At 48.9% G+C, this 11858-nt stretch overlaps 1 protein-coding gene across 1 annotated transcript in view; it reads left to right on the top strand.

The window, feature by feature from the left end:
* The first annotated feature begins 350 nt into the window (after positions 1-350).
* Positions 351-11858, top strand: part of CEL (carboxyl ester lipase) — a 79860-nt gene continuing 68352 nt past the window's right edge. The window contains exons 1-5 of the mRNA XM_068104360.2: positions 351-469; positions 587-734; positions 1282-1404; positions 1574-1771; positions 10645-10775. Coding sequence (XP_067960461.2) covers positions 410-469; positions 587-734; positions 1282-1404; positions 1574-1771; positions 10645-10775 — 660 coding nt within the window. The 5' untranslated portion in view covers positions 351-409. The remainder of the gene's footprint in view (positions 470-586; positions 735-1281; positions 1405-1573; positions 1772-10644; positions 10776-11858) is intronic.

Here is an 11858-nt window from a genome sequence, read left to right as displayed (position 1 = left end):
TTCCTCACAAACATCCCTCACTTATATGTATGTCCCTCACATATATGTCCCCACCAACCGCACTCGTATGCACATTCGTATTTAAACTCCTCGATCCATCTCACATACTCCCTCCGATTAACATTGTGGTGATCCAATGCATGATTTTTCAATGGTTTCTTTGCCAAAACTAAAGTTCAACCTTCACGTTTATTCATTCCGACTATGCTCCCAACCGAGTTCCATTTGGCTTTATATTTATTGTGTTTAATTGTGTTTATGGTGATTGGAGTCAGCTGTTCAGGCTGTGATGTTTCCAAGTTTACTGCAGCCCTATAACTAGTATATGGTAGATAGGTTTAGGCACTTGAGATCTGCAGCAGATATAAAAGCCTCGGGGGAAAGGAGCCCCTGGTTGTCGGGAGAAATCATGGACCTTATTGCGTTTGTTGTCCTGGCGAGTGGCCTGGTTGTGGCCAACGCTGCCTCGGTAGGTTTGCCATGCATTAGCTCAATTCCCATGCAGCCTCTTCTCGGACTATAATGTTGATCTTATGGTGCAGGTAATCATACACATAAACGCAGGTTATCCTCGTGTGTTTTGCAGCTTGGTGTGGTCCATACACGCTATGGCTATGTGCAGGGAAAGAGTCACAGGACCGGTCTTTCCTCCTCCGTGGATATATTTAAGGGGATTCCATTTGCTGCCCCACCAGGTCGCTTCGAGAAACCCGAACCTCATCCAGGATGGGATGGTAGGTCACCTCTGGTTGACACCTTACGCACCTCCATTATCATGAGCCTGCACTATGTAATGTCCTCAACAACATTGATAGTGTGTTTCAACAATTAATTTGGTATCGTCTTGATAGAGTCTCCCCCAAGCCTGGTGTTGGCTTAGCGGTTAGGGTGCAGCTTGGGATCCTCAGCCAGGGGGGGTTGACCCAGCCTGTCATCCCTCCGAGGTCGGCAAATTGAGTACCGGCTCACTGCTAATTCCGTGTTTGTCGCAAGAGGTGACTAACAGGGTTGGCAGCAGGAAGAGCATCCGGCCATAAAACATTGCTGCAAAAAGGGGACCACGGTGCCCGAAAAAGGCCAACCCGCGCTCTGCGGGGGAAAATGGCCTCTAAAGGTGGTTCTTTATAGTCTCCCCCAACCCCAGCAATCCCGCTCCATCTACTATACAACACTTTTAAAGGTGTGTGTGCTAATCAAATGGGTTTAACAAAGTGCTTGTTGACATAGCTGTGAAGGAATTCGATTACTGTTGATGTGGTTGCCTCGTTGTTGCTCTTGCAGGCACACTGGAGGCTTACGACTACAGTAAGCGCTGCTTCCAGATAATGATGAGCCAGGTAGGAACTCGTGGGAGTGAGGACTGTCTTTACCTCGACCTCTGGGTACCACAGAGCGGGTCACAAGGTGAACAGCAAACGTCATAAAAATGACTTCTCACCAAATTGGTTAACCTCTACAGTGTCACCTGTTTATAGGATGGAAATGTTTTTATTTTCTAAGCAAAAGCTATAATAACTCGCTTCCTATCAATTCTGCTTTTGTCCTCCTCTGACTTTTTGCATTCCCTATGTAGTGTCCAAGAACCTTCCTGTGATGGTGTGGATATTTGGAGGTGCTTTCCTCTTTGGTAGTGGAAAGGGTCCAAACCTTCTCGACAACTACCTGTATGACGGGGAGGAGATAGCAAGCCGTGGGAAGGTCATTGTGGTGAACTTCAACTATCGGTTGGGTCCACTGGGGTTTCTCAGCACGAATGACTCCAACGCTCCGGGTCAGTGCTGTGTGTGCAAAGCCATTGAAATGCTACTTGGTTCTATCCACTTATTACTTGTGCATGGATGGGGGCTAAATTGAGACTTAAAGGAGGAGGGTGGTACATGGTACATGATAGCATAGGAGTCAGGTATTATAGGAATTGGGGACATAAGGCAAATGTTTTTTGGGTAGAGGAATAAAAGTAGGGAATTAAAGGATCATGCACAGATCATGTATCTAGAAAAAACTGGGGTTTGGGGAGAAGGGAGGTGAAAAGTTCCGCCACATTTGCATACATAATATATATATATACATGGCGCCTACCTTTTATACAATTTCTGAGGATATATTCCTTTTCGTTGTAACATATAGGATTCTAACCACACTTTGTTCTCATAAACTTTTGATTTGGACAGTAATATTATTAGCCATCAGAATGGTAATAATTTATATATCCTGTTCAAACTGCTGAAGGAGTCAAGATCGTGGCTCAACCTGGCATTGCAGAATGTGTGGTTGTGTAAAATGCTGAAAAAAGTTGTGACTGCGTTACTCCCGAGAAAATGGCCAAACTACCTGTTCTTGACTGTGATATAACATGATCAAGCCACGACAAGCCCATCCGCACTCACCTGCAGTCACCTGCAGTCATGAGGCATCTCGGTCTCGCTCGTTAGGTTTTTCACCCCCATCTGCCTGCCTGCGAACAGGATACCTCAAAAGGTTTTTGATAGATTCAGACGAAAATTGGTGGAGAGCTTGGGTGTGTGACAAGGACGAATTGGTTCGATTTTGGTGAAGATCCAAATCAGGATCCGAATACGATAATTTTTCATTTTTTTTCTAGTGATTCCTCAACACTGAGATAGGGCCAAAAAGGATATATAGCACGACCAGCAGAAGTACCCGGCGTTGACGGGTGGGGGAGGGGAGGAGAACGGGGAGGGGAGAGGGGAGGGAGAGGGGAGGGGAACGGGGGGGGGAGGGGAGGGGGGAGAGGTGGGGGGGAAGGGGAGCGGGGAAGGGGAGCAGTCAGAAGTGGTGGCTCTTTTACAGAGAATTTATATCTCAAAGGGGAGGGGAGAAGGGGGAAGGGGATGGGGATGGGGATGGGAGGGCAGAGGAGGAGGGGGGGAGGAGGGGGAGGGGAGGGGTGGGGGGAAGGTGAGGTAGGAAGGAGGCGGGAGGGTGGGGAGAGGGGGAAGGAGAGCAGTCAGAAGTGGTAGCTCTTTTAGACAGAAGTTATATCTTAAAGGGGAGGGGAGGAAGGGGAGGGGAGGAGGGGGGGGGAGGGGAGGAGGGGGGGGGAGGGGAGGGGGAAAGGGGAGGGAAGAAGGAGGGGGGAGGATGGGGAGAGGAGGGGGAGGGGGAAGGGGAGTGGATGGGGCTAGGGGAGGGGAGAGGAGAGGGAAGGGGAGGAGAGGGGAGGGGGAAGGGGAGGGAAGAAGGAGGGGGAAGGGTGGGGAGACGGGAGGAGGCAGGAGAGGAAGGGGAGTGGCTCACGTTTCTGAGTGAATGTGGCTCACGTTTCTGAGTTAAGTGTGATGCTGATCATGAAGAAGAAGAAGCCATACCACCAAATTCGTACACTTCCGGAATTGTTTGATTTATTTGTATTAAAATGTCTGGTAATTGTTTTGTATTTATTTATGCGAATGTGTACTTGTATATAACTGTCAGTCATTTAAAAACGCTTCGGCACTATCGAGCGATTTTTTAAATTTTTTTATTTATTTTATTTTAATTTTTTTTAACTCCAATAAAACGAACTTTTAAAAAAAAACAAGTACAAAAAGTTTAAATTAAAACAAAATCCGCGTCGATGTTACACAATGCCTAGATGCAGCTGTGCCTATAACGTCGATGTTATAGGCACAGGACATTCCTATTGATTCGATTACTTGATGTTATTTTTGTGCAAAGTGAAAATATATCTCGGCAATTTCCCGCGACGAATTTTTAATATATCTCGGCATTTTCCCGTCTGTTATTTCAGGCGGTGTATGACTGACCATGCCGCAATTTAAAATATATATATAATAATAATAATAATAATGCATTTATTTTATATAGCGCTTTTCAGGAAGCCCAAAGACGCTTTGACAGAGTGCAAAACATAATGCATAGCAAAACATAAAAACAATTGCAAAAAAGAAGAATCAATAGGGAAATATTCAAAGCACAAAGGAGGGAGAAGGAGAGGAGATAGTCAGGGGTTAGATGCTGTGGGTTAAATGTTGAATGCAGTGTTGAACAGGTGGGTCTTGAGTGATGTTTTGAATGTGGTGAGTGAGGAGGAGTCTCTGATGGTGTGAGGTAGCGAGTTCCAGAGGGTGGGAGCAGCGATGGAGAAGGCCCTGTCCCCCCAGGATCTAAATTTGGTCCGGATGGGGGGGGTCAGGAGGTTGGTACCAGCAGAGCGGAGGTTGCGGGTGGGAGTGTGTCTGGAGAGGAGGTCAGCCAGGTAGGATGGGGCCAGGTTATGGAGGGCTTTGTAGGTCAAGAGGAGGATTTTGTACTGGATTCTCTGGGAGATGGGGAGCCAGGGGAGCTTGTAAAGGACGGGGGTGATGTGGTCACGGGTCCGGGAATGGGTGAGTAGACGGGCAGCGGAGTTCTGAATGTATTGGAGTTTATTGGTGATTGTTGAGGGTGAACCATAAAGGAGGCTATTGCAGTAGTCCAGAGGGGAAGTGATGAAGGCGTGGATGAGGGTTTCTGCAGCCGTGGAGGAGAGGGATGGACGGAGACGGGCGATGTTGTTCAGGTGAAAGAAGGCTGTCTTTGTGATCTGTTTAGTGTATTTGTCGAAGGAGAGGGTTTGGTCAAAGATGATGCCAAGATTCCGGATGTTTGGGGAGGTGGATACTGGGAAACCGTCGATGTTGAGGGCAAAGTTATGGGTGGACTTGGTGAGCGTTTTTGGGCCAATGATGATTATTTCAGATTTATCACAGTTAAGTTTGAGGAAGTTGATTTGAAGCCAGGATTTTATTTCAGTGATGCAGTTTGTCAGGATAGAGTGGGTGGCGGTGGAGATGGACTTGGTGGAGATGAAAAGCTGGATGTCATCGGCGAAGCAGTGGAATTGGAGACCATGACGGCGGATTAAGTGACCGAGGGGGGACAGGTAAAGGATGAAGAGGAGGGGGCCAAGAACTGAACCTTGGGGGACACCTTGGGGGAGGGGAGCAGTGGGGGATTTGCAGTTATTGATGGAGATGAACTGACGTCTGTCAGAGAGGTATGATTTAATCCAAGAGAGCGCAGTGCCGGTAATGTTAAAGGTGGTTTCAAGTCGGGTGAGGAGGATGGTGTGATCGATGGTGTCAAAGGCGGCGCTGAGGTCGAGGAGGATGAGAATGTTGAGGTTGCCAGCGTCAGAGGAGAGGAGAAGATCGTTGGTGATTTTGAGGAGATATCTTTGATATCTTTGATGAGATATCTTTGAGGAGATATCTTTTGAGGAGGATATATCTCGGCAATTTCCCGTGTGTGGCGACACGTGAACGAAGCTATGCTCCTCTCTTCACATTATTGTGACGACGTATGAATTAAATATTTCATCGTGACGATTGTCATCAAATGGACGAATTTTTAATATATCTCGGCATTTTCCCGTCTGTTATTTCGGGCGGTGTATGACTGAGCATGCCGCGATTTAAACAAAATATATATATCTCGGCATTTTCCCGTCTCTTATTTCGGGCGGTGTATGACTGACCATGCCGCGATTTAAAAATATATATATCTCAATGGACTTGAAGTTACAGTTCTTTGAGAATTCATTTCGTTCTATAAAGGGCAACTTTCATCGGATTTTCTTCCCGTTTTTTTTCAACCGAGTCTAAAACTATGTTAGCGACTGTGAAAAATGAAATGATATATCGAATTTGATTTGAAATAAAACTGTGTGAGAGAGGAAGACACCACGGGCCTACAAAACAGGCCTCAAAGCTATGCGAGTTAATAAAATGGTGGATATTTGTTTATATGAAGGCTCTCCCAGAATGGGTGGAGCTATGGTTCCCAGAATGGGTGGAGCTTTGAGGTTTTGCCTTCTCTGCAAGAACAAGAAGAAGAAGAAGAATAACAACAACAACAACAACAACAACAACAACAGCAGAGGGCACTCAATGAGCAGCGTCTGCGACGCGGCTAAAAATTGGTTTTTTTGTGTTTGCCTAAAACACTCCCACTCACAGATGAACCTCTGAAAGTTTGATGAAGATCCGTTCAGCCATCTCTGAGCAAAACGCAGACGCACAGACAACTCGCGTTTATATAATACATCTTATTATAATAGAGCAAACATATATGGTTCGGTATGTATGTATGTATGTATGTATATATGCGACGAAAACGTCTTCTTCTTCTTCTTCAAACAAATTACCACCCTCTTAATTGCGTTAAGACTGCTGAGACCCCTCAGACCTTTGACAACCCTTTAATTCCACCAAGACCCTTCAGACCACCAATACCCCCAAAGACCCAACATACCCTGAAGACCCCCAAAACCCCAAAGACGAAAAACACTCCAAAGACCCAAAATACCCTTCAAGGCCCTGAGGCTCAAAAAGACCCTGAATACCCAAAACCCCAAAACACGTCGAAGACCCAAAATGCCCCGAAGACCCAAAACCCCCCGAAGACCCAAAACGCCCCGAAGACCCAAAACGCCCCGAAGACCCAAAACGCCCCGAAGACCCAAAACGCCCCGAAGACCCAAAACGCCCCGAAGACCCAAAACGCCCCGAAGACCCAAAACGCCCCGAAGACCCAAAAACGCCCCGAAGACCCAAAACGCCCGAAGACCCAAAACGCCCCGAAGACCCAAAACGCCCCGAAGACCCAAAACGCCCGAAGACCCAAAACGCCCGAAGACCCAAAAATGCCCCGAAGACCCAAAACGCCCCGAAGACCCAAAACGCCCCGAAGACCCAAAACGCCCCGAAGACCCAAAACGCCCCGAAGACCCAAAACGCCCCGAAGACCCAAAAACGCCCCGAAGACCCAAAAACGCCCCGAAGACCCAAAACGCCCCGAAGACCCAAAACGCCCCGAAGACCCAAAACGCCCCGAAGACCCAAAACGCCCCGAAGACCCAAAACGCCCCGAAGACCCAAAACGCCCCGAAGACCCAAAACGCCCCGAAGACCCAAAACGCCCCGAAGACCCAAAACGCCCCGAAGACCCAAAACGCCCCGAAGACCCAAAACGCTCCGAAGACCCAAAACGCCCCGAAGACCCAAAACGCCCCGAAGACCCAAAACGCCCCGAAGACCCAAAACGCCCCGAAGACCCAAAACGCCCCGATGACCCAAAACGCCCCGAAGACCCAAAACGCCCCGAAGACCCAAAACGCCCCGAAGACCCAAAACGCCCCGAAGACCCAAAACGGTCCGAAGACCCAAAACGGTCCGAAGACCCAAAACGCCCCGAAGACCCAAAACGCCCCGAAGACCCAAAACGCCCCGAAGACCCAAAACGCCCCGAAGACCCAAAACGCCCCGAAGACCCAAAACGCCCCGAAGACCCAAAACGCCCCGAAGACCCAAAACGCCCCGAAGACCCAAAACGCCCCGAAGACCCAAAACGCCCCGAAGACACAAAACGCCCCGAAGACACAAAACGCCCCGAAGACACAAAACGCCCCGAAGACACAAAACATCCCGAAGACACAAAACATCCCGAAGACACAAAACATCCCGAAGACACAAAACACCCCGAAGACACAAAACACCCCGAAGACACAAAATACCCCGAAGACCAAAAAGACCCCGAAGACTAAAATTACCCGGAAGACATAAAAGACCCCGAAGACCCAAAAAGACCTTTAAGGACCAAGGAGAACCAAAAGAACCTTAAGACCCAAAAGCCTCTGAAGACACCAAAGACCCAAAACACCTCAAAGACCCAAAATACCCTTAAAAGGCCAGAGGATCCAAAAAGACCCTGAAGAACCAAATGGCCCTGAAGACCCAAATGGCCCTGAAGACCCCAAAAGACACCGAAATGGTCAAAGATGCCTAACCCTCTGAAACGACGTGTGGTGAGGCGCCCGGAGCGCGCCGAGTCACGCTCGTTAATACCAATAATATCCCACCTCCCCAAGAGGTTTTTCCTCCTTGAACAAACATTTGTTATGGCCTAAATAAAGCACACCAAGCCAAGCCTTCAATCACTGCACTGTCTTTATTTATGGATTATCACACGAAAAATATCATCCTACACATAAAACAAAGAAGGGAGAAGAGAGGGAAAAACCAGAGTAGGCAGGTCCACGAGTAGGCCCCAAGGCAGGCTCAGCACGACAGGGTAGGAGTAGGCAGGTCCACGAGTAGGCCCCAAGGCAGGCCCAGCACTCCTCGCTGTTAAACGTTGATTGATCTTCCTTGGTGAGAAAATGCTTTGTCTCGATCAGCTCGACCTCATTTGATTCAAAGAAATCAACAATTGCAAACTTCCGTTGCCCCATTGTCGGTCACTATAGGTGGGCGGATCACAATACAAAACTAACGAAAAGATAAAACCTCATTCGTCCACAGAAAATAACCCGCCGTGAAAGTTGAATGAAAACGCTGTGAGAATGGAGCTGAATAACAAAGCATACGCCGAGCAGACGACGGTGAGCTGATCATGCGCGGGAAAGAGCGTGAGGAAATTCGCGCCAAAAATGTACACGTGTATAAGTACGCGAGTTATGTTTGGTCATCCAATTATAACGTATATCCAAAACGATTTGGTTGAGATGGAAAAAAATGCATGAATCTAATTTCTGCAAATCCGCCTTTTGTTTTCAAAATTGACAAGTTAGCCAATCATTGCTATTTTATTGCCGAAGACTTCGTTTTAACAGAAAGTAGGTCCAGCCCCCCCCCCCCCTCCCTCATGACACTCGCAACATATCGGCCATTTCCGTTATCTCCTCAGTCCTCACTGATTTCCGCCCCGGAGTCTTCAGGTACCCCGTACACAGTAGCGCCTGCCGGCGACGTACAGTGTTCGTGCGTACAGTTCGTTCGCTTTTCCATTCGTCATCTGGGAAATGATAAGGCACACTGTTCATAACCTAACTGCTTATAATATACTGCAAACACTATAGCGAGCTGCGACGAGAAGTTATCTGACCAAGCGGTTCAGGGAACAAGGTTCGACAAGATACATTCAAAATGGCAATCCTCTTAGCTATACAACACCATGTCATAGACCGCCATTGCTGTACTATAGAACAGAGTCCTCTTCTATAGACCACCATTGCTGTCCTATAGAACAGAGTCCTCTTCTATAGACCGCCATTGCTGTACTATAGAACAGAGTCCTCTTCTATAGACCACCATTGCTGTCCTATAGAACAGAGTCCTCTTCTATAGACCACCATTGCTGTCCTATAGAACAGAGGCCTCTTCTATAGACCACCATTGCTGTCCTATAGAACAGAGGCCTCTTCTATAGAACAACATTTCTGTCCTAAAGAACGCCATTTTTGTCCTGCAGAACTACGGTGCTGTTCTATAGAAATAAATTGTTCCATCGAGAATTCTATTGGTTTCTTTAGATATTCTATAGTATAGAATATTTTTAGCAGGGTAATCTCCCTCCTCACTCTCCTCTCCCCTCACTGGTCTCTTCCCCTCACTCTCATCTCACTCCTCACTCTCCTCTCCCCTCACTCCTCTCAACTTCTTCCTCACTCTCCTCTCCCCTCACTCCTCTCTTCCCCTCACTCTCATCTCACTCCTCACTCTCCTCTCCCCTCACTCCTCTCTTCCCCTCACTCTCATCTCACTCCTCACTCTCCTCTCCCCTCACTCCTCTCAACTTCCTCCTCACTCTCCTCTCCCCTCACTCTCCTCTCCCCTTGCCCCCCTCTTCCCTCACTCCCCTCATTCTCATCTCCCTCCTCACTCTCATCTCCCTCCTCACTCTCATCCACTCCTTAGTCTCATCTCACTCCTCACTCTCCTCTCCCCTCACTCCTCTCAACTCCCCTCTTACCTCACTCTCATCTTCCTCCTCACTCTCATCTCACACCTCACTCTCATCTCACTCCTCTCTTCCCCTCACTCTCCTCTACCCTCACTCCTCTCTTCCCCTCACTCTCATCTCCCTCCTCACTTTCATCTCCCTCCTCACTCTCATCTCCCTCCTCACTCGCCTCTTCCCCTCACTCTCATCTCCCCCCTCACTCTCATCTCACTCCTCTCAACTCCCTCCTCACTCTCCTCTCCTCACTCCTCTCTTCCCCTCACTCTCATCTCCCTCCTCACTCTCATCACCCTCCTCACTCTCCACCCCTCCTCACTCCTCAACTCCCTCCACACTCGCCTCTCTCCCCTCTCCCTCCTCACTCTCATCTCACTCCTCACTCTCCTTTCTCCTCACTCCTCTGAACTCCCTCCTCACTCCTCTCTTCTCCTCACTCTCATCTCCCTCCTCACTCTCATCTCCCTCCTCACTCTCTCCTCACTCTCCTCTCCCCTCCAAACTCCCTCCTCACTCTCCTCTCCCCTCACTCCTCTCTTCGCCTCACTCTCATCTCCCTCCTCACTCCTCGCCCCCGGGTTACAGTTTCTCCCTTTCTCACCTCACCCTTCCCTCCCTTGAACCTCCCTCCTTCCCTTCCCAATCGCCTCCCTTCTGGCCTTCCCCATTCCCTCCCCCTATCCCTGAAATTTCCTCAAAAAATAAAGCACAGAGACGATCAATTTATATAAAGACCCGTACTGGTCCATAACTGACCAAAGGTCCTCAATGAGATCCCATAGGAATGCTACAAAACCTTCAGGCGAGATCGGATCACACGAGTACAAATTCATCTGAGCACTAACCTCGAAGCTTGCGTGGCTGGTCATGTTTCTGATAGAAAAGGGTCTGATTCCCACACAGGAAATTACGGGCTGTGGGACCAGCACATGGCTCTGACGTGGGTCAAAGAGAACATCGCAGCGTTTGGAGGAGATCCGGGCAACATCTGCATCTTTGGCGAGTCAGCAGGGGGCGCCAGTGTGCACGTACAGGTGTCAACATTTCCTTGGATCTTTAAGCTTAGCTCATTTAAACGTGTGTGCATGTATATGTATGTATGTGTGTGTATCAGTGTATGTGTATGGAGGTATGTGTGTATGTATCAGTGTATGTGTATGTAGGTATGTGTGTGTGTATCAGTGTGTATCAGTGTGTGTTAACATTACATTTACAACAATCCTTTAAATTATTTATATTTAAGTTTTGGAACAACCAATACTGTGCAATTAATTTAATGTGTGTGTGTATCAGTGTGTGTGTGTGTGTGTGTGTGTGTGTGTGTGTGTGTGTGTGTGTGTGTGTGTATCAGTGTGTGTGTGTGTGTGTGTGTATCAGTGTGTGTGTGTGTGTTAATATGATATTATCATATTATCGAGTGTGTAAGGAAAGTTATAAATATATGATAATGTGGCGGACACAAAAGCCCACTGGCGTGGTGACATCATTCCGCGCACCAAGTGGGCGGTGGCCACGCCCGAGGGGTAGGCGTGGCCTCATGATATACACCGGGCGCGCAGCCCGGAGCGCGCCAGTGTTACAGTGAGCTCCTGAAATAAAGACGCTTATAAGTTACCGCTTGTCCGCTTCCTCCTTGCTCGCAAGCAGCGCGCGTAACGCCGCGCTTTACTGGTGACCCCCTCGACGTTGGATCTGCCGGAGCGATCCTTCCACACGCGACGCCATTGCCATGGCCAACTTCATCAAACTTCCCGAATTTTGGGAGGCTCAGGCCGAAGTCTGGTTCGTCCAGGCCGAAGCCCAATTTCAGCTTCGGCGCCTCAACGGCGATGACACGCGCTATTGCCACGTCGTCGCCTCCCTCGGGCCCGGCACGGCCGCTCGAGTTGTGTCCGTCCTTCGCCACCCACCGGACGGCCACAAGTACGAGGCACTCAAGCGGCTACTCCTAGCCACGTTCGGCCTCACGGACGACGCATGGGCCGACCGCCTCCTGGATCTCCCCGAGCTCGGTGACACACGCCCGTCGGTCCGAATGGACCATATGCTGTCACTGTTGGGCGACGAAGCCCCCGGTTCTCTATTCCGGGCGCTTTTCCGTCGCCAACTTCCAGCGC

This window comes from Myxine glutinosa, chromosome 13, assembly GCF_964187855.1.
Source record: "Myxine glutinosa chromosome 13, kmMyxGlut1.1, whole genome shotgun sequence".
NCBI classification, from domain to species: domain Eukaryota; kingdom Metazoa; phylum Chordata; class Myxini; order Myxiniformes; family Myxinidae; genus Myxine; species Myxine glutinosa.
The sequence above is the reverse complement of the archived record's forward strand: the minus strand, read 5'-3'. Positions and strand labels throughout refer to the sequence as shown.